The sequence below is a fragment of the Chanodichthys erythropterus genome, chromosome 15, assembly GCF_024489055.1.
Source record: "Chanodichthys erythropterus isolate Z2021 chromosome 15, ASM2448905v1, whole genome shotgun sequence".
NCBI classification, from domain to species: Eukaryota; Metazoa; Chordata; class Actinopteri; order Cypriniformes; family Xenocyprididae; genus Chanodichthys; species Chanodichthys erythropterus.
Window position 1 is genome coordinate 5,739,210 of NC_090235.1, and position 23,649 is coordinate 5,762,858.

Genomic DNA, 23,649 nt, shown 5'->3' on the forward strand with positions numbered 1-23,649 from the left:
GAAAACTATTGACAAAAGCGAAAGTGAACTTTGTGATATGCCTATTTCTGCTGAGGAAGTGATCAAGGCGATTAATCATCTGAAAAATAATAAATCGCCAGGTACAGATGGTTTGACCAGAGAATTTTATAAGCTATTTGCTGACGATTTGGCCCCTTTTTTACTCAAAATGTTTAATGAAAGTATTATTAATCAGTGCCTTCCTCCCACCTTAACTCAAGGATTAATCACACTAATTCCCAAACCAAAAAAAAAAAGACTTATTTCTTCTTGATAATTGGTGTCCAATTAGTTTACTCAATAATGATTATAAAGTATTTGCCCTGATTTTTGCTAAAAGACTCAAATCTGTGTTAGATTCAATTATAGAAGAAACACAATCTGGATTCATGAGGAACAGGCATATTACAAACAATATAAGATTAGTGTTAGATATTTTGGATTATCCAGAATTTAATGTAGACAATGGATTTATTCTTTTTCTTGATTTCTGTAAGGCCTTTGACTCATCAGTTTATTTTTGAGTCACTTGTAAAATTTGGTTTTGGAAATTTCTTTACTAACGCAATTAAAACCCTTTATAAGAATTGCAACAGTTCAATTAAGTTGTTGGGTGGCACTTCTAGTAGATTTCATTTGTCTAGAGGGATTAGACAGGGTTGCCCTGCTTCTCCATATTTATTTTTGATAATAAGTCAACTCCTTACAAATCATGTTAAAACCAGTGCGATTAAAGGTATGTCTATTATGAATAGAGAATTAGTTATAACGCAATTAGCAGATGATACCACCCTTTTTCTCCAAAATGAAAACCAAATCCCTATCGCAATTAATGTTATAGAAGAGTTTTCTAAAGCATCTGGTGTCTACTTAAATATAAAGAAGTGTGAACTTATGGCAGTTAAAGAATGTTCTGTGGCATCTTATTGTAACATTCCAGTCAAAACGGAAGTCAAATACCTAGGAATTATAGTAAGTAAGAATCAACAGAATAGAAGTTTATGTAATTTTAATCCTATTATTCAAAACACTCAAAAGAAGTTAAACCAATGGCTTTCAAGGGATTTATCGTTAAGAGGAAGAGTTTTGATTTCCAAAGCAGAAGGTATATCTCGGCTAACTTATACAGCTATGGTTCTTCATGTTGATGATAAAATATCAAAGAAGATTGATAAGATGCTCTTTAATTTTGTTTGGAGAAATAGAATACATTATATAAGGAAAAATATTTTAATGAACTCGTATGAGAATGGTGGCCTCAACTTCCTAGACTTTACTACACTAAACAATACATTTAAATTCAATTGGATTAGACATTTTGTTAAATATCCAACTTCTATTTGGAATGTAATTCCCTTTCATATTTTATCCAGCCTGGGCGGTATACATTTCTTTCTTGTTTGTAACTTTGATATCAACAAAATACCAGTGAAGCTCTCTGCATTTCATCGTCAAGCTTTTCTTGCATGGAATCTGATTTTCAAACAAAACTTCTCACCACACCATTACATTATTTGGAATAATAAGGACATTTTATATAAACAAAAATCTATTTTCTTCGAAAATTGGTTTCACAATAATATTGTTTTAGTAGATCAGCTATTTAACTCAGAGGGTCTTCTTTTTACATATGAGGAATTCTTAAAAAAAAAAAAAAAAGAATATTCCCATAACACCAAAGGAATTTTCAACTGTTTTTGGTGCAGTTCCTTCTAGAATATGCATGTTGTATAAACAACAAAAAAAGTGTTAATTATCAGCAACTTCCATGCCTCTCACCGAATCATTCCCCTGTAGGTAAAATATGTTTCTCTTGTAATAATTATAATAGATCAATAAGAGTTCTTTTCCAGAAGGATGTTGTGTCGAAACCAAATGTAATTCTATATTGGAATCAGTTTGTGAGTGATGTTGATTGGAAAAAAGTCTGGCTTCTACCTAACCGGTATCTCTTAACAAACAAGGTTAAAGAAGTGTCTTTTAAGCTTCTCCACAAAATATACCCTGCTAAACATTATTTAATTAAATTTAAAAAAGATATAGATGTAAGCTGTAGCTTTTGCAAGCAGAAGCCGGAGACAGCTGTTCATTTATTTTGGCACTGCTTATGTATCTTTTTTTTTTGGCAAAATGTACTTGACTTTATTGTTAGAAATGTTGATGGAAATTTTATTTTACAGTGGAAAGATGTTCTTTTAGGCATTATTGTAAACTCCAAAGATAAACAGACTTGCACTTATTTTATTAATTTTTTTATTTTAATGGCCAAATTTCATATCCATAAATGTAAATTTTCAGGTAAAAAAACATGTTTTATAGCATTTAAAAATGAAGTGAAATATTATATTAAATCTATATTGCCCTCAAAGAAACAAAAAGCTATTAGAATTTTGCAAGCATGTACACTTTTTAATGTATTCCTTTAATTTATATATATATATATATATATATATATATATATATATATATATATATATATATATATATATATAATATATATATCCCCCAGTTAGCATGTTGCTAATGTACTGTTAAATGTGGTTAAAGTTACCATTGTTTCTTACTGTATTCACGGAGACCAGAGCCATGTCGTTATTTTCATTATTAAACACTTGCAGTCTGTATAATTCATAAACACAACTTCATTCTTTATAAATCTCTCCAACAGTGTGTAATGTTAGCATTAGCCACATAGCACTATCAAACTGATTCAGAATCAAATGTAAACATCCAAATAAATACCATATTTACATGATCTGATATGTTGCATGACGAACATTTTGTAAAGATCCATTTTGAGGGTTATATTAGCTGTGTGAACTTTGTTTATACAATGTATTATAGAGTTGCGAGCTTGGGGACGGGGAGCATTTAAAGGGGACATGCACAGAATCGGCGCATTTTTAATTATGCCCCAAAATAGGCACTTAAAAAATGATATAATAAAAAATCTATGGGGTATTTTGAGCTGAAACTTCACAGACACATTCAGAGGACACCTTAGACTTATATTACATCTTGTGAAAAAGGGTTCTAGGGCACCTTTAAGATCAAATTAGCAGACATCACAGAGTTTACCAAGGCATTGAATTTACAAATACAGACAAAACATAAGTAAATACAAACTTTCTTGGTATGCGGAAAGTGGTCATGAAGCAGTGAGTTTACCTCAGATTACATCTGTTAAAATAAGCCTAGAGAAGGCATTTTTATCTCCTCTCCCCTGCCAGTTGAACTCCTTCGGTTTGAACATAAAAGGCTGAACAGTTTCTGACATTTTCAGTGAGTCTGCGTGAGGTAACGTTAAACGGAGTGGCTAACATAAGCTCCTGAAACTCTGCCCTTTTCTTGAGAGCAGCAGCTCATTTGCATTTAAAGGGACACACAACACCAGAGCATTTTTGCTCACCCTCAAAAAGTGACAAATTTAACATGCTATAAAAAATGATCTGTAGGGTATTTTGAGTTAAAACTTCACATACACTATGGGGACATCAGAGACTTATTTTACATCTAGTAAAAGTGGCATTATATGACCCCTTTAATAAGCAGTAATTAGGCGTTAACTGAGACAAAAGTCAATGGTTACTTAACCTTTAAATGCATGAATATTTCGCCAATCATTCTTACACGTTTGAACTGGTTATATATATAACATGGACGGCTCTCTACCTGTCGTGATAATATAAAACTCTTGATATCTGAGTAACAATTACATAAGAATAAAACAAAGCATATTTTGTTACTTTTTGGAGCTTGGAAGGGTTCCGTTTGAGCAGATGTTTTATTCCATCATCACTGCTCTCGTCAGAGCTCATTTCTCAGTACATACAGCATCTGGCTCATATTCGTGATCTCAAACATATTCTCAAAAGAGTCCACAGTAACTATGAGTTGAAACGTCACTTCATCAGACTTGGTCAGTATTACTGGGAACGCCCACCAAAATGTCATATCCTTTTATGCCGTGGGAGAAAACAAGCTATTCGAATTAACATGCATAGATGTTGTTTGGTGCTTGATTTTTGTAATGATTACAATTGATTTTTGCTTGGTGCAGTGCCATAAAGTTGCTGTATGGCGTCTTGCACCTCTAAACATTAAAAAACATGGGATTCCATCACTTGTAATTGCAAAAGTTTAACAAAAACGACAATAAAGTCATATTTGTCATGGGAGTTGAACTGCATCAAAAAAGCACTCAACATCCTTAAAGCATCTTATCATGATGCTATCACAAAATGACAGAATGGTTATTGATGTACTCTTCTTTATTTCATTATGGGAAGGGCTGGGCTCATGTTAACTTGTGCTTCAATATCGCAAGCTGATATATAAGTCACATACACTTGTACGAATGACATTTCCTCATCAAAATGCTTGCTGTTCCCCCAAATATTACATGACATAGCCTACTTCATAATAATCACCCAGTCTTTCGATTAAGATGATTGCTATAAAAAAAAAAAAACTAATAAAAAGAAGACTTTGCCACTGTCAGTAATTTGAAGGCAATTTGAATGATGTTGTGACACTGACATGTCAACTCCAAATTTGCTTTGTAAAATGTAAATGCTGAAACCCTAGGAACTAGGAATTCATTCGTGCATGGCTGTACTAACAACAAGAAAAACGAATAAATAAAAAATAAAGCTACTGCATGCAAGACAACAGAAAACTGACTGATCTAAACTTGTGTCATTGATGCCAAACAGCTCATTAACTGGCATAGGCTTTTGACAAATGTTTGTTAAACATGGTACTGCACAGTAAATTAACATTTGACGTTAGACTCTGCGTATTTCATGTTACTGTTCTAACCCAAACACATTTAAACATGAATGCCCTTTGCATTGCACACAGCATATTCAGAAAAATATCCATTCCATAGCACAAGACTGTTTTATGATAATTTTAAAACGTTAAATGTATGTAATACATACTCTAAATCCATTAATTTCATGAACGCTGAATAAACGTCTCCATCGAAACACTGGGTGATTCATGAAGTAGGCTTTCATGCTATGTAATATTTGGGCAAGCAGCATGCATTTTGATGAGAAAATGACATCTCTGGCCATGCCATTGGGTCCTTTGTCCAGTCACAGATACTGTACGAACAATCCGATCCAATACGGCTCAGGTTTTCTATGCATCTTTCTCTGTCAGGCGGCAGAAGTGATTCTACATAGGTCTCACTGGGATAACACCATGCTGAGCATGGGACAGCCGGGAGCAAATATGAAATGAACGGCGCCAGCATCAGTCTCAAGGCAACAGAGTTCACTGCACACTTTAGTTAAAAATAGTATAACTTTTCTGACCTGCAGTATCTTGATATGTACAATGACCTCATCAACTTTCCCTCATCCGGAGACTATTTAAAAACCTAGAAAAACCTGGAGGGGTACAAATGGACACAATCTGATTTTGTGATGAATATTCAACTTTGGAGTCTGCTGGCTAAAACCTGCTTAGTCGTCATTGGAAGGGTAAGTCAACTGTGTTGTTAGGTAACGTAATCGGCCCTAGCTGTCCTTGTTTGTAAGTAGCCAGCATAGCTATATCACGTGAGGACAGTACACATCATAAATGTTGTGAAATCTTAACCTGTTTAATACCAAATTTTTCCCATGCAAGAAAATATCCAAATGAGGTGTCATTAGTTCCCTCTTGAAATAATCAATTATTATTTTTTGAATTTTTTTATGGAAATGTGTGTGAAAACTTGTTTTATGTTTGGCCACAATTGTGACCGGTGGAATAATGTGTAGCGTTACGTTAAAATATAGCCTATCAGCCCAGTTATTTAACACATTTTAAACTTTTTCATATCATTTTAGGGTTACTATTAAACATAAATACAACCTGTTCCAATCTGTTGTTTTTTTTTGTGTGTGTGTGTTGGTTAGCACGTTTTATTGCAGTGAACCATTTCAGTTGTCTATCGGGATCCTTAGGAATATGACAAAAAATGATTTCCCTTTTGTTTTCCCCTGCCTGTTCTGGCATCCTGGTGCACAGCAGCTGTTCACCATGTTAAAATAGTAAGGTTTGTAAGGTCTAAACATGTCTGACCAAAATAACATGTATTCCTTGACAAAATGGATATTTCATGTGTAATTAGGTCTATGTGACCCATGATTGATGATTGAAAACTCAGTCAGCAAGGAGTTTCCAAATTTCTTCTTCATCCATCTCTTCATCATCGTCCACTGATGTTGCGGCAATCACATTTGGGACCACAGGCCCAATACCTGCAGAGGGATGACAATTATACACAGAAATATGTAGTGATGGTTTCTTAACTTAGATTGAAGGTGTTCTTTTTTAACATGACGTTAGATGTTGTTCACATTTTCAAGCGATTTTATTGTGTTTTCAACCTTCTTTTGGAGAAAAAAAAAAAGTTTATAATGTGCTGTATATGTGTATGCATTACATACTGTAACACTTTGTATTGTTTAAGCATTCAACACTGTTTGATTTGTTTTAAATGGAAATGAGCTTAACTGAGGAAATCTCTGCATGTCAGTTCAAAGTTCAAATATATCTGAGAAATGGTCCTATGAGTGCATTCACATAATATCTATTACTCACCTCCTTGTTCTCTTGGTTTCTTTCTGAGTCGATCAGCTCTGTAACTCAGATATTTTTTTATTTCATTTTCACAGTCAACCCTGATTACATTTCGTCTAAATGCAGCATCTGAAAAAGGAAACTTAAGATTTTAAGAGTTTGTAATCTCTACAAGGTCAAATTGGTCTCAGAGTATTTTAAATATGTTTTAATCGTTTGCCATTGATGTTTTAATGTGAAGAAGACTGCAGACAAAATATATGTGAAATATATGTGTTTGCTGCATTTACTTTACCTCTGATTACATCTGCTAAAATGAGCTGAGAGAAGGGTCTTTTATCTCCTCTCCCCTGCCAGTTGAACTCCTTTGCCAGATCATCTGTTAGGACTTTCTGCATAATATTCTTAATAATGTCCCTGGGCCCAAAGCCTCCAAACATTGACAGATATTTTACCTGTGAGGAAAATACTTTTGATATTTGATACTAACTTGCCAATCATGCATTGAATGATCAAATATTTTGTATATTGACAACTGTACTGTACAGTATAATGGTCTTCCTGGACTTTTTTCAAGTAGAAATCAGCTATAAAATGTTCTACAAGATAAACAAAAATAATCCTTTTGACTCAATATATCATACTTTATGTATTTGTTTGTCTGTTTTGTAAATGATCATGGAACAAGAGGAACATTCCAGTAAGGATTATTTCGTAATTGTGACCAGATTCACAGACAGGGCTTAGACTAAACCAGGATTAGGCCTTAGTTCAATTAGGATTTTTAAGTAGCTTTTATAAACATACACTAGAAAAAAACACAACCGGTGTGCATCTTGAGACAAAACAATGGCACTGACATATTTTAAGATCTGTCAGTACAAGTTACTTTCAGTTAAAACAGCTTAAACATGCATTTTAGGCTGGGACTAGCTTAAGCCTTGTCTATGAAACCGGGGTATATGTTTTATAAATGCTGTGTTGACTCACATATTTTTTGCGTGATGCTGCAGTGTTGAGCTCCCTTTCAATCCTGTCCACATCGTCAAAGGTTTTAAGAGGCAGATTGAGGTTTGTTTTAATATCTTTAGAGAGCACACTGGTACTGCTGGGGGCTTCAGAAACTGTGTTATCTTTCAGTAGTTTCTTTAACATGGCAGAGTTTTCCTGAACCATACTTTTGATGTCTCCCAGCATTTGGAGGAGCTCCTTCTTGTCTGTTGTGTAAAATAAGTTTTGCTGTAATTACAACGGGGAAAAAAACAACTGATTTTGATAAAATAGTTGACTCACCATCCATTCTGGATGTAGACACAGGTGGTACTGGAGGAAACTGTTGTAACTGATTTTTTAACATTCCTACAGCATTTTCAAGTCTTTGTCTTTTTAGTATTCCAAAGCCTTTATTTGACCTTTATTTAAAAATAAGCAATACTTTAACAAAACAGAACAAATACGTTTTTTCAGCTTTTCAAATGTCAAAAAAAAAAAAAAAAAAAAAAAAAAAAGTTATTGGAAAAATTATATATATATATATATATATATATATATATATATATATATATATATATATATATATATATATATATATATAAATACACACAAAATGTAAATTACCATTCTTTTTGTTCTTTCATTACTTTTTTCTCTTCTTTTGCCTTGTCAAATGAGACTGCAGTAAGATAAAGATTTTATTACATTATTTGAGAACTTAACAGACAGTAAGAATTCAGTTATTTTAAAATTGTAATCATCACCATATTCAGTGTGAAAACTAATATTTAATTTCTCCCATGGCTTCCCTCCTGTTTCAGGTTTAAGTCTGTTCTGAACAGCATCCATGAACTTCTCTGGCGCTTTGAATGGGGGCCAGTAACTTTGTTTCTTGTCTGTGCTCAACCAGTTTGATGCTACCACCATCACCTCATCTGTGTCTTGCAGGGTGACAACTGCATACATGGTCCACCTAGTAAAAAAAAGAAAATAAAAACAACAGCATAGCAATTATATTCAGGTAAATTATCATAAATTTGCACATTGATTAATCAAATCATCTAAGGTCATCAAAGAATTAATTTTTATTTAGTCAGAAATTTATCATGAAATTGAGATCATCTGATTGGTCAGCTTTCCTAAATTACCAATATCACCTTTTGGTGAAAATCGATGTTCTGAAATTGAAAGAGGCCTTTTGTTGTGAGGTGTTTGCAAGAAGACAGATGAAGACAGGAATAAAATTTCAACAAGGTTTAATGATAAAAATCCACAGAACAGGCAAAGAGACATAAGTAAAACACTATATGCAAACTTGACCAGACAAACTAAAAGGGAAACAAATCCAGGTACTAAAGAATTACAAACTAAATGTCCATGAACACAAACAAATTGAACATAATGGTGAAACAGTGACATCTTTCGTTTAATTGTTTATAATTTTGACTCTCTTTTCCCATTTCTTAAAAATGCTATATAAGCAAAAATTGTCTCAGGTTATGCATGTAACCATGATTCCCTGGGAACAGGGAACGAGACGCTGCATCAAAACGCTAGGGGAATGCCTCCACATGAGCCAAATCATACTGACCGGAGACAGCCCATGACATCATAATGGTGTGACCAAAGAGTATATAAGGGGCACCTAGAAAACATGTCATCCACTTATTGTCTGAAGGGACGGTTTGGCAGGCAGGCCTCTAGACATGGCTGGGAGAAGCAGCATCTTGTTCCCTGTTCTCAGGGAGTTACGTTACATGCATAACCTGAGATATTCCCTTTCGAAAGGGAAATGCTAGGTGAACAATATACCCATGTCGCCATGCTGAGGGGAGTGCATGCCAAAGAACGGCAGTGAAAATTGTCAGAATCAAGCAGTTTTAACTGAAATGCCAGAACCACTCTCCCTACAGGTCACCAGTGGGCTATCAGCAACAGCACTCCCTACAGTCAAAGCCCAAGCTATAAGCCTCAAAGAGGTCTCCATATTTTATACATGAATGCCTGCCAAGGCCGCTCAAAAGCCTGGAACCAACAACTTCAACAGAACGGGTCTCTTTAAGGGAGTGTGGCTAGGTAGCCCGAAGGAACCCCACACTGTAAAACTCAATAAGTTCAGAATACTCAAAACATTTGAGGAAACTTATTACCTCAAAACATTTAAGTTAACTAACTTATTTTTTTTAAGTTAGTAGAACTTAATTTTTTTGTGACAAGTGGGGCGGGGCCGAGAGCCATGGAAGTGGAGCAATGCTAGTGTGGTGCACAGGTGTCTCTCATTAACAATCACATCACTGGCATTCCTTCGCTCCCACAGTTCTCAGCCTCGCCCCAATCAAGTACATATAGTTAATTTACATAAACATCACATTCCAATCTTGGTTAAATGTTAGTTAGCAAAAAACACATGCTATTATAATTATCAAAGAGACTGTCAATATATACTTGCATGTATATAATCAAACAACATACAGTATATGTGGTCTTAAAAGTTTTGCAGCCCATCCTCAACCTAACCACACGGTCTACTCTTCACCAGAATGGTAACCCTACAAAACTAACATAACAGAACCCCCTGTCAATCCCAACATAACACAACATTAAACACTAACTTATGTCTCCCTATGTCAATCTTATGCAAAAACACACAAAATAACACTTAATTTCAGCATTTATACAGTCTGATGCAAAGCATGCTGGGAATTAGAAATCTGCTGCAACTAAAACGGTTTAGTTTACTTGAAATATGTCAGTGCTGTGAACTCAAAAGTAAAAGAAAGTTTTAAATACTCATAACTGTTAATTTAACTGAACTAATTTGTTTAATTTAAGTTTGTCCTACTCAAACGAATTAAGTATTTTGAGCATTAGGGTTTACAGTGCAGCCAGTCACTTCTCAGGGGAACATAGTAGCCTATTCTGGCCCGCAACCTGTCTGTTTCTTAGAAACAGAGTCTCTAGACTTACATTTGTCTCTCGAAGAGACATCCAGAAAGAGGGACTGCAAAGAGGCAGAAAACCAACTCAGAGATCTTAGAGATGGGCAACCTGGAGAGCAGTATAGCGCTATCAACCCTTGCAAGCGAGGGGAGTTAATCTGCTTGATCCTAGGATCTACAAGCACCTATGTTTCAAGGCTCAGAGGAAGCTGTGCACTCTAATAGGGACCCTTGTGAAGGGAGTGCTCCCAGCCTAGGGGCTGATCTAATTGGGAGGCCTCATGAGAAGCCTTCGAACTTCTGACCAGACTTGGGGAGCTAAGTACTCAAACCCACCCTCAGAATGAGGGGAGTCAAAATCTCGACCTATTAGGTCAACCAGGCTATAGGCAAGAATTCCAAAGGTGATCTATGTTAGCCATGCCAGCGACACAAAGTAACATGCAGTCTCAGGGGGCCTGATAAGGCCAACTACATAACAGCAAGAACTTGCTGGCTGACAAATACCCAACTGCAGGGGACTTGCAACAGGGAGGCCTACAGTGGCCAACTACATGTTATCGAGTCTTTGCTGGCAGAGAAATTACCCGTTCTGTGGTCGCCTTCAGATGGGCCCACTAAGGCCAATCACCTCGATGGCAAATGTTTACTGGCAGAAAGTACCCAAACATTGCATAGAGGCATGCTAAGGCCAACAATCTAATAGCAAGTAATTGCTAGCTGCCACACACCCAATTATTGGGGACTGGTTCTCAGGGAGGCCCAATAAGGTCAGCTACTGGATAGCAAGTCTAGCTGGCTGTCCAAAGCCTGCAACGATGGGGGCTCGCCCACAGGGAGGCCTGCTAATTCCCAGAGAGGCCTGTTAAGGCCAACAAACTGAGAACAAGTGCTTGCTAGCTGCCAAGTTTCCACGCTGTTGGGGCTCACCTTCAGAGAGCCCTGCTAAGGCCACCTCTCTGATAGCAAACTGTTGTTAGCTGCCAAGTACCCAAATACTGGGAATCTGCCCACAGGGATGTTGTGTTCGTGGATGAGCGATCTCACTAATCAGATATCACTACAAGGGAGACCTGCTAAGGCCAGTTACCTGACAGTGAATCTACTGGCTACCAAGTGCCCAACAAGATGGGGACTCGCTCACAGGGAGGCCTGTGAAAGCGCCCATCACTACAGATGATGAGAGAAGAGAGGCAGGGCCACTTCTTGCGCCCCACATGGACAGTCTCTGCAGCCCAACACAATTGTTGCTATTTGTTGTTTTGGTGTTTACTAACAGATACTTAGAGTTAAAAGCTGAAACCTGTGATAGAGTTCCAGTTAGTACTGTTGTTGTGCTCCTTCTAAAATGTTAATTTAAACTCTCAGTATTGCTGACTTACTTGACTTCTTTATTCACTCTTTTGTTAAATTGAAAACTTCATTTATAATTTGTAGGGAGGGGGGCACCTTTTTTTCTTTTGTTAATTCTTTTTTGCATGTTTTTAGGGTAAGTTAGTAAATTAAGGAAGTGTTATTTACTTTTTGTTATTAGGGGTTAAAGCACATAGCGCTGAAACAATATTGTGATTGTTAAATTTTCCAAGGATCAGCATTCTTCCCTAAAAGTAATTGGGCAGACTAAACCATAGAGTAAAAAAGAGTAATAAAGTCATAGAGACTTGAAACTTTGAGGGTTGGTAGTACTCAAACAGTCTGCAACGTGACCAAGGCTTGCCCCGATCAACCTGACAGGGGCGCTACAGCGGTCAAAAGTATGAAATGGCTCATAAATCCTAAACCATTAGGCATAAGCTCAAGTGTCTTATATAATGGCGATGTTTTGGAATTCATCTAGGTTTTTTCTAGGTTATCAAAAAAAGTTGAAATTCTGATTCACTGTTTCTAAGGGCCGCCAAAACGTTTGAAGTGGGTGGAGACACTTTTACTAAAAACTTGTGAATGGAATTAAATATTTTCACCAAACTCAGAACACCTATGTAAGAGGTCATTCTGTGGTTGCATGAAAAAGGACGCAGCGACCGACCACTTGGTGGCGCTATAAAAGGAAAAAAAACATGAAAACAGCTATAACTACTTCACTATTAGTCCAATCTACTTGAAAATTGGCATGCAGCATCTTCGTCCGAGGGCCCATGACTATCTATGAGGACATGAACATACCATACCAGTTGGCCCGGATTAGCACAAAATGGAATGGTTATGCAATAAGAACTATTCGGCCCGATGGTGGAAAAGCAGCTAAGGTTATCGGAGGCCGATCGGAATGAAACTCGGTGGGCATGTTCGACTTATGGCCCTAGAACTCTGTAAGAATTTTGAAAGAAATCGGCCACTAGTTGGCACTAATGAGTTTTACAACTCTGTTATAACGTGGTGTTTCACACATCCACACAATATATACTGTCCATCAAATAGTTCATTAAATATTTGCGATTAGGTAAAAAACATCACGGGTTACTTAACTGTAACCCTGTTCCCTGATAATGCAGGAACGAGATGCTGCGCTTTGCTCTGTGGGAATACTTTTTTGCATGGCCAGCTTTGAATACTGTGCATAATGGAATGCGTGCTCATCAGAGGCTATAATAAGATGGGCCACAGGTGAATCTTCAGGTATCACTTTGTCTGAAGAACGGTCCTGGGACATCCTCAGCATCTTGTGTACGCTTTGTCAGGGAACAGGGTTAGAGTCAAGTAACCCGAGACGTTCCCTTTCAAAAGCTACACTGAATGCTGTGCTTTGCGTATGGGAATGATAATACCCACACCGCTGCACTGTGGGTGTCTGGACCCCTCACTGTTGTGTAGTGTGTACTCATAAGCACGCGAAATGTGACTAAAATTTTGTTACACTTGGAAACTAATGTTACGCTTGATAAAATTTGTATCTATTGATAAAATATAGCTATATGATTAGGGCCCTATGATTTCCGCGATGCAGAAAACGCGGATGGAATCCAGTCATAAAAACGGAATTTACTATATAACGCAGAATGTCATGGAATTTGTCAAATTTTTGATGAATGAATTAAAAACAGGTCAGTACACTTAAATCAAATCGTGATATAGACTAGTGTCCGTGAATATTAAACCGCAAAAATGTTATTTAAATATGAATCCTGTGTGCCTCTGAAATGAATGATGCGGAAGCGCGGTTTCCTCACGGTTTTACCTCATGCGGGCGCTCGCACGCTGAAGCATGTGTGGTGTTTTCGTCCTCTGTCGCCTCACTATATGAACGCACGAAATTCATCTCCAGAGCTGCTCTGAAAGTCATTTCATCAGCATTTAACTGCTTTGTTTGAGAAAACTACCGTCATAAACACAGAGAAACGTCTAGGTTACTATTGTAACCCCCGTTCCCTGAAGGAGGGAACTGAGACGTTACGTCGATACTGACGTAATGGGGTCTCGCTTGGGAGCCCAATCACCTCCAAGGGATACAAAACAAACCAATGGGAATTGGCCAGTGAGATTTACATGCTGGACCACGCCCAATGTGAGACCCCATTACGTCAGTACCAACATAACGTCGACCGTGACTGACTGAATGGGAACTCAAAGCTCTAGGCAACCCGTCAAAATAAAAGTTCGATTTAACTTGACAGAAACATATTACTGTTGTACAGTAGAATTTAGATAAATTTATTTAATAATACATTATTAAAACTATATTTTTAAGGAGTAATCTGTTTTTCTTCCATGTTTTAATTTTAACAGTAAAGCTCTGTTGTGCAGCACATATTGCAGCAAAATGCAGCAAAATTTTAATATAATGATTAAAAGATAAATTAAATGGTATGTGTTCATTCGATTGCTGGAAAAATTAAAGTACACAACAGAATTTCTGGAAAAAAAAAAAAAAAAACATTTCATAAAAATATATTTTTAAATTAATATATATTGTTGTCTTTAAGAATTTAATTAATTAGACATGCTTTTTGATTATTAAAATGTAATTAAACCATTAAAATGGAATCCAGAAAACAGAATTTGGTAAAAAAAAATCAAATTTGAGGAGAAAGAATTAAACGTATGTCATAAGGCCCTAAAAAATTTTTTTTTTTGTTAAACTTTTAATAAATTGTTGATAAATTGGACAAGATTCATTATTTCAATTAATTAGACATGCTTTTTGATTACTAAAATTTAATTTAACCATTAAAATGGAGTTAAAAAAAATAAAAATAAATAAAACTTAAAAAAAAACGCAATCCAGAAAAATTAAAACGGAAAAAACAGAATTTGGGAAAAAATAAAACGGAATTTGGGAAAAAATAAAACGGATTTCATAGGGCCCTATATGATGAAATTTGTTCAAAAACTCTGAATGAAACAAGTCTTCATTCATTCATTTCAAACCTTTTTTTTTTTTTTACATAATTCATTTAAATTAATAAATATTTTGAATAGACTCATTTATAACATTTAGACATTTATAAATCGACTAATTTATAAAAGGTTAAAGGTTGGACTCAGTAGAATTTTCAAAAACACAGTTTGGAAGTTAGTCGGGCCGTCACCAACAACAAACGTCTAACCAATCAGCATTAGGTGGCGTATAACGGTCGATGAGAGAGAATGAGCAACTGACAGTCACTAGGAAATGAGGTGTTTAGCATCATTGATAGTGCACTTGCCTTGCATGCCAGCAGCAGACGGGCTGGGGTTCGAGACCAAATCAGAGCAGGGTGGTTAGGATTGGAGTGTGAGTTTTGGAGGTGGAGCAATGCAGAGGGGTGGGTTTGTTTGAGTTGATATCAAATATCAACAATGTCCAACAATCTTACAGACTAAGATGAAGTCTTTATGTAGCCTACATTAACAATGATTTGGGGAAAGGAAAATGCATTATAATGGAGGATTATAAAAAGTTTTCTTATTTAAAATGTGGCGCTTCTCATCCAGTGTGTGAAGTTCTGCAATCCACGCCCCTCTATGATCCGTTTTTTGACCTTCTATAATATGAATCTCTTACTCCAATGTGGGTCGCTTGAAAGAAAATGTCTCGGGTTACTGGTGTAACCCTTGTTCCCTGAGTAAGGGAACGAGACGCTATGTCGAATGACGCGATGGGAACCCTCTGTATGATTGCGTCGTGAAGCACCTCTGTATCCAACCAATGATGAGACGAGACGTCAGAGGCGGGTGACGTCATGGACCAGGAAACTATAAAGCATACCCAGAACAAAGAACGCTAGCTTCTGGATTATGGCTGAAGCAAGACGCTCACAGGTATGCTGGGGGTATGGCAACGTGACGTAACCCGAGACGTTCCCTTTCGTGGGAACTATCGACGCTACGTCGAATGACGTGATGGGAACTCTGTCCCAACTACAGACGTAGCCTCGGCCACCAGACCCAGAGGTGCTGGGTGCGTTAGGGAGTACCACAGTGGACAGTGGGTTGACTCTCCCGACTCTTGCTCATTCTCTCTCCGCTTGACCGAAGTTTTTCCAGATGAGCTCCACCACCTCGGTGTGGAGTCTCCACTCCCCGGGCCTCAGCCCCTGCCTCGACAGGGCGTCTGCTCCCACATTTAAATGCCCCGGGATGTAAGCTGCTTTCAATGAGAGGAGCTTTCCCTGGGCCCACAGGAGTATCCGACGGGCCAAGTTGCAAAGTCGGCGAGACCACAGACCCCCCTGATGGTTGATATATGAGACCACCGTCGTGTTGTCCATGCGGATCAACACGTGATGGTGTTTCAATGCAAGAAATACCGCCATCGTCTCCAGCCGATTTATGTGCCAGGAGAGCTGATGGTCCTCCCATAGATCCTGAGCTGAGCGACCACTCATGATCGCCCCCCAGCCCGTGAGGGAAGCATCTGTCGTAAGCATTACGCGATGACAAGAAGTCCCCAACACAGGTCCCTGGGACAGGAACCAAGGCTTTTTCCACATGACCAGAGCACGAAGGCATCGCCGCGTGACTTTGATCATGCGAAAAGGATTTCCCCTCTGAGAAAACCCCTTGGTCCTGAGACACCACTGTAAGGGTCTCATGTGCAGAACGCCAAAAGTTATCACGTTGGACGCAGCTGCCAAAAGACCTGTCAGTCTCTGAAACTGTTTTACAGTGAGTGACTGGTCTAACTTCACCCCATTCACGGCCCGAAAATGGAACTCACACAAGCAGGGGATAAATATGCCTGCTACCCCTAAGTAGTTGGTAATTTGACTCGGAACCAGCACACTTTTCTTTGCATTGAGCCTCAGCCCAAGCTTCTTCATTTGCGACAGAACAACATCTCGATGTTGAACTGCAAGATGTTCTGTTTGAGCTAGTATCAACCAGTCGTCGATATAGTTCAGTACACAGATGCCCTGGAGTCTCAACAGAGCCAGAGCTGCATCCACACACTTCGTGAACGTGTGGGGTGATAGAGATAGGCCGAAGGGAAGAACCTTGTATTGGTAAGCTTCGCCCCCGAAAGCAAACCTGAGGAACTTCCTGTGATGAGGATGAATGGATACATGAAAGTATGCGTCTTTCAGGTCTATCGCCACAAACCAGTCCTCGGATCTGATCTGTGGGATAATCTGTTTGAGTGTAAGCATTTTGAACTTTAACTTTCGTACAGATCGATTTAGCACACGTAAATCTATGATCGGACGCAACCCTCCATCCTTCTTTGGAACAATGAAGTAGTGGCTGTAAAAACCTGACAGCTTGCTGGGAGGAGGAACCCTTTCTATAGCTCCTTTTTGCAAAAGTGTCATAACCTCTTGTTCCATAACCAGAGACTGCTCTGGGGTCACCACTGTGGGAAGAACCCCGTTGAAACTGGGCGGCCGAGAGCCGAACTGTATTTTGTAACCCTGTTCTATGATGAGCAGCACCCATTTCGAAATGTTCAGGAGAAGTTTCCATTCTTCCATAAATTCTACTAAGGGAACCAGTCTCTCAAGACTGGTCTCTGGTGTTTTTTGAGCAGTTGGCTCGTCTGTCTGACGCGGCACACCGGCAGACAAGCGAATAGTGTGACAACCGACCCTCCTCAGAAGATCGGTGGAAACCGCTGCGCCCTGACGCACACTGGGTGGCAGGGTTGGCAGGACGGCCCCCTGAGGGCACCGAAGGGGAACAGACACCAGATTTTTTAATATCCAAACCCCTCCGGGGGGAGCTGCCCTCGTAAGTCTTAGACGGCTGGCGTCAGGACTTTTTCTTCTTCGCCTGTGCTGACCGCCCCGGTCCCCAAGCTCTCTGTGGGGGAGCACGGGTGGCCACACTGGCTTTCTGTTGCGCTCTGTGCGCTGAGGAGCTTGCTATCGGCCGAGGCTGCTACCGCCCAGCAGCCTCGGGGGGATGGACGCAGCGGGGAAGAAACTTCTGGAAGGCCGCTGATTGTTTGCGTGTCTCCTGGAACCTATCGACGACAGTAGATACTGCGTCGCCGAATAGGCCCGCAGGAGACAGTGGCACATCCATGAGGATATTTTTGTCTTTATCCTTCATATCAGATAAATTAAGCCACAAGTGCCTCTCCGTGGCCACCAAGGCTGCCATAGAGCGGCCGACTGACTTGGCCATCTCCTTGGTGGCCCGGAGAGCTAAATCTGTCGCTTTGCGCAGCTCTTGGATGCACTCGAATGTCGCTTCCCCACTCTCATCTATCACCGACGTGTCGAGGTCGTGGAACAGACCAGTACAATATCGTGTTTTCACCCCCCAAACATCTCTCTACAGCAATATTATGGGGCTGAAACACAACGGCAAAGAACGGCAGACCCCGACGCTGGGGTAGTGACCGTGCGGGGAGGAAGCGCTCATCGAGTTTGCTTTTTGGTCTATACTCGCACTTCTCCATGGGCCAGTCTATTTTCAGCTTATCGACTGCCCTAGTCACCACCTCCAGCAGCTCCTCATAAGCTGGAGATGAAGATGGTGGTTCCTCATCACCAGCCTCGACGCTCTCCACATCAACCTCTTCGGAGGAAGATACGTTGAGCGTCTGTGTCTCTCTCCGGGCGGAAGAAACCACAGCGCATGCTTCCACCGCCAGAGGAGAGACACTGGGTCTGGCAGGTAAGGGAAGAGATAAGGCAGAGCCCATCTCAACCCCCTCTACCAGATCCATTTGTGATCCCCACGAATGCAGCCTTCGCTGTGCCTCAGCAGCAGCAGGACCAGATCCGCGGGGAACACTCTGAGAGTGAGCTGTTCTCTCGAGAGCTGCCTGTGTGTGCTCAACTCGTGCTCAAAGTTTGAAGCCAACTTTTCATTTGGTTCATTTTGATGGTGCGAATTGAACAAAGAACTGCAAAGTGTTACACAGGAATGTAGAAATCAAATTTTCCTTGAGCTTTTGACATATAAGAGGTCATCATACTATAAGAATATCCTGTAAGTGTCACTATTCAGGGTGTGACACTGGCTCTTCCTGTTGTTTGTCTTGTCCTGTCAATTTTCAGCAGCTCGTGATTGTAGCAATCAGTGCTAGGGTGCTTAATCACGAGCTGATCTCCCACACCTGTCGCTCGTTCCCTTTACCCTTTATATGCCCAGCTGTGTCTCCCCTTGTTGTCAGTTGATCACTTCATGTCGCGTGGATGTTACGTGTCTGCTCTACGTTTTGCTCTGTGTCTCACCTGTTTGTTCTTTGTGTTTAGGACCCTTAGACGAGGAGTTTTCATGCAAGTATTTTCTCTTGCTGGGCTCGTACTCGTCCTCTGCTGGGTCATCTGCTCTCCTGCTTTTTTTCAGTGGTCTCTCCTGCCCCTGTCTGCTGTGTGTGCGCAGATACCACGAGAGCCACCAGTTTCCTCACACTGCCACCTGTACTTTGACTGTTTCATTTGTGTGTCAGGTTTGGTCCTGAATAAACTTATTATTTTTGTTCACCGCAATTTGAGTCCTCCCTTCATCCACCCCACGACAGTAAGTTTCAGAACTGAAAACTTCCTTGTTAGTCCAATATAGGCCTACGTGGTGCTAAACCGGATCGAGCTACCAAGCAATAAACCAATAAACATGCCGTTGAGGATTGCAAAATATTGTGCAGTGCCTGGACTCGACAGTAATGCAACATGTAAGTAACTGTGTTATTTCTAATGTTCTTTAAAATTCAGATTTCTTTGTCTGTGTAAGTAAATCAAACCAGTGACTAAACATCAACTTGCGTTGTTTCTCTTAGTAGGATGAAAATATTCTGTTATTTAACAGTGATTAAATTATATCAAGAAAGCGATCAAAGAAAGCTCCCTTTGCAATCATTGGAACAGCGCACGCTGAAGCTGTCAGTCAAACAGCACGAGTTTATCGTGACTGATACGCGCAAAACTCCCATTTTATTCAATGAGTCTCTTAATTATATTGCATTTGAAGATGAAAGCATAATGTACAGAAATTGAGTTGCAATGATGAGATCACTGCTTTCATGCACTCAATGTGATCGGCTACAGCGTTCATCACTGCAACCTTTCATGCCACAATCAAAATATAATGCCATAGATATAAATGTGACGCAACACTTTTCACGATTAGTTAACTTTGAGAGCTGTAATAGTAAAAACGTGCTAAAAGAGAGTAATACTTGGCTATTTCAAATGGAAAGACATTAGCTAATCACAGCAGACACGCCCCTTAAAACAGAGCGTTCAAACCAGAGGGCTAAAATCAGGGTAGGAAAATGACAATTTTGGATGTAAAAAGCATACTAACATGCACCCCAGGAAACATTATAAAACAATAAAACAACGCAGTTCATGACCCCTTTAATACTAAAAGCAAAAAAAATTACATTTTGATTTCAGGGGGACTTTAAGTCCATTAACATTTTCAGGTGATAAAATGTATTGTCTGTGTGGCCATTAACAGATCTCTCACTGACCAAAGGTCCCTGTCAAAACAAAGAGTGATGGAGGGTAGGAACTTGTTTTGCATTCTGAAAGAATTACTGAGACTGTGTTTTAAATAAAAATTTGTTTCCTATTGTTGTATTCCCTGTCTTTGTAATTTTGAGTCGTGAGTATGACAACAATGTTATCTGACTTATTAGACAGGTTATCATGTCTCTGTTTTTCCCACAATTCTGTTTAACCATGCAGGCATTAAGATTCTTACAGCTGGTATAGTTTTTCATTGATTTATTTTAGACCCTTAACCCTACCCGTCCCCATGCCTTGACATAACCACTTTTATTGAATATAAAATAAATAAATAAAATGTAACAGGTTCAGTAAAATGTACATGGTACAGTATTGTTACAGTATAGAATTAAATGGATATTTTTGAGAATCTAGTCCCACTCCTACCTCTAAACCTAACATTAAACAATTTCTAAATGCATACAGTATAATGCATACTGCTCTCTGGCAGTATGCATTAGGTACATGGTTAAATTGTTAAGTTGTTAGGCACAAACAGTCCTATTTCAATCTACTGTCCAAATATAAAAGTAATTACATAAAATAAGTAATTACATAAAATACTTTACATAAAATAAAAAGGAATTCTCACAAGATCATGTTGCAGAAATGGAAAAAAACAACAACTAAATAGTGTTTTTTTAATGTTAGCGCTCAATGGATTTGTAAAACTCTACATGAGTGCCTTTGATGCTTTGTTAAATGTTTGACAGATAAATTAAACAACAATATTATTATGTATTACTTTGGATTGTTTTTAGTATAAAAAAGGACAAAATCAATTTTTAGACAACTAAATTTTAGAATTTTAGTTAACTTTAAGCATCATAATAATTTGAAGGGAAAGTTACCTTTTTATCTCAGGATAATGTGTTTGACGTCAATTCAGCTGTCAAGTCAAGCAAGATTTCAAAGTAAGGTTATCTGATTCACCTTTGTGTGTTGTCAGGATTATGTTTTGTTCATAATGTTTTCTCCACCATGGCTCCTCCCTCCTTCCACTCCCCCAAGGACTGTTTTCTCCTTTGTCATGCTCTCCGTATGCAACAGTCACATGTTACAGGTGTGGACTTATTGGTCTGTTAAGCAAATGGAAAGAGAATTTTTCTCCTTTTTACATTTTATTTGAATTACATTGCACAGAATAATTGTAAAATCAGTAGTATGTATTTATGTATTGATTAGGCCTATATAGTATGTATTTATTTGCTTGTTTTATTCCATAATATTCCTTAATAATAAACCTTATCAAGCTTTTACACTTTAGACTTATTTCCTAAATAAGTCTAAATAACTGTGACAAATTTTCTTCAGCTTCACTGTTAATTATTAATCCTGAACTTTAGTTTTGAAAAAAAATAAATAAATAATAGGAACATGTTTAGGGCAAAAGTGAAAACACATGAAGTGAAAGCAAACAGTGCTCTTTAGGTCTCTTTGCCCTGTATAGGCCAAATGGAGGTGATCAAACTTGTTTAATGGTTGCATGCATATTAATCAAACATCTTCATTATTGCATGTAAAGGCTTCAGATCTGTTATCATTCAATAAACTGTTGTTACATTTCTGAGGTAACTGAGAATGTCATGAGAAAGAATATGATTATGAAACAATGATATCTTCAGGACAAAGATTAAGAGTTTTTATCATTAGTTCAGTATATAGTAAATTGATTTCCATTTATAGAAGCTTTAACATTACACTACCTGGGTGGGGGTTTGACGCATAAGATGGCAGTTGTCCATTTTTGTTTTGTGTAGAAATGATAAATGTTTAAATAAAACTGTACAATAGTTAATTTACCAAACCTCTCGACTCTGTTTGATGAACATCAGCAGCAGTAGTTTTGTTATTGACTCACATATGGAAATGTTAAGGGAACAAGAGTTTGCATATTGTTTGCATTTCTCCTTTGCATGTACCTTTTATATCTCTGTGTTTGCTCAGGCGAGTTTGCGTGCAATTACGACAAGCTGTGATAACATTACAATTGAATATTGATATTTATTTAAAGACTAAAAAGTAAAAATAAAGAAAATTACATCACTAATGTTATTCTAAGAATATAGTTAATCAGCCATATTGATCATGTTTATTAATAAAATAATTTTTTATTTTTTTCTGAAGCTTGATAACCATGGGCTACGGCCATCTTTGATAGAGCAGCAGGATTGTCTCATGTTCATAGTTTGTCCTTTCCTTTAGAAATACTTGACCCCACCCTAACAGTGTCTAGGTGTGTCCTGTTAATTTGTAAATGATGAGGGCAAAGTCGCTTCTATATTTATAGCAGGGATAGGCAACATCAGTCCTGGAGTCATGCTGTCCTGCAGAGTTTATCTCCAACCATGAAAAAAGATCACCTGCCTGTAGCCTTGAGGGTCATGCCATGTCGTAATTACCACGATTAGGTTACGTGTAAATTTTAACTTGTAAAAAGCATGTATGTGCTCATAGAGCTACTAATTACAGCTTGAAAGATGGGAATAGATGGCATGCATTGACGTCAAAAAATGTTGAGCAGCAAATCATCATATTAGAATAATTTATGTTCTGTTTTACTTTCATTATTATGGACTTTCAGTTTGTCACTCATCACGTGTTCCTTTGTTCTGTTTTCCCGCTCCTCATCATGAGTTCATCACCTGTGTCCTATTTAATTACCCTTGTTATGTTTGCTACTTAAGTTCCTGCCGTGCACTCAGTCTTTGTCCGATCACCGTTGTTATACGTTGTGTTGTATCTGCCTGTTTAGATTAAACATGGATTTTTTTTTTAACTCTTCTTCATCTTCCTTCGTGAACACAGCCTGACAGATGATCAGACCGCCCGAAATGAACGGGAGGGCAATAATGCTCTTCTGTGCTCAGGAGAGCCCAGACCTTTTTTTCTTTTGTGAAAGACATTATTTGTTTGGCCGTCACCAGTACCCTTGACGACGAGACGCTCAAAACCTTGTTCCTGATCGGGGCTACTTTCCTCCAATGCCTCGACCTCCCAGACACCACCGGACTGAACTGGAGAGAAACTGTCATTCGGTGTCCGGAGAGCATCGCGCCCCGATCTGGAGCACAGCCAGACCCGGAGCCCATAGCAACACCCTCGACCATGGAGAATTTGCGCGTGCCCCATGCAGACGGTGAGCCAGCACCCGCCACGACGCGTCAGCCAGAGCCAGAGGAAGAGAGAACAGAGCTGACCCTCGCCCCGGATGTGCAGCCCTACTGCAAATCTAACCAGGGGTGTGAGTCAGCGACATC

The 23,649-nt window shown here is 38.7% G+C and overlaps 1 protein-coding gene across 1 annotated transcript; it reads right to left on the minus strand.

Moving 5' to 3' along the window:
* Window positions 1–2,493: 2,493 nt before the first annotated feature.
* Window positions 2,494–21,339, minus strand: LOC137002205 (uncharacterized). Its single transcript, XM_067361720.1, has 8 exons — window positions 21,241–21,339; window positions 8,337–8,545; window positions 8,197–8,251; window positions 7,873–7,991; window positions 7,570–7,796; window positions 6,875–7,034; window positions 6,601–6,708; window positions 2,494–6,257 (listed from the first exon to the last, which is right to left on the minus strand). The coding sequence occupies exons 2-8, from the start codon at window positions 8,536–8,538 to the stop codon at window positions 6,160–6,162; spliced, it is 969 nt and encodes a 322-aa protein (XP_067217821.1). The 5' UTR covers window positions 8,539–8,545; window positions 21,241–21,339; the 3' UTR covers window positions 2,494–6,159.
* Between the last annotated feature and the right edge of the window lie 2,310 nt (window positions 21,340–23,649).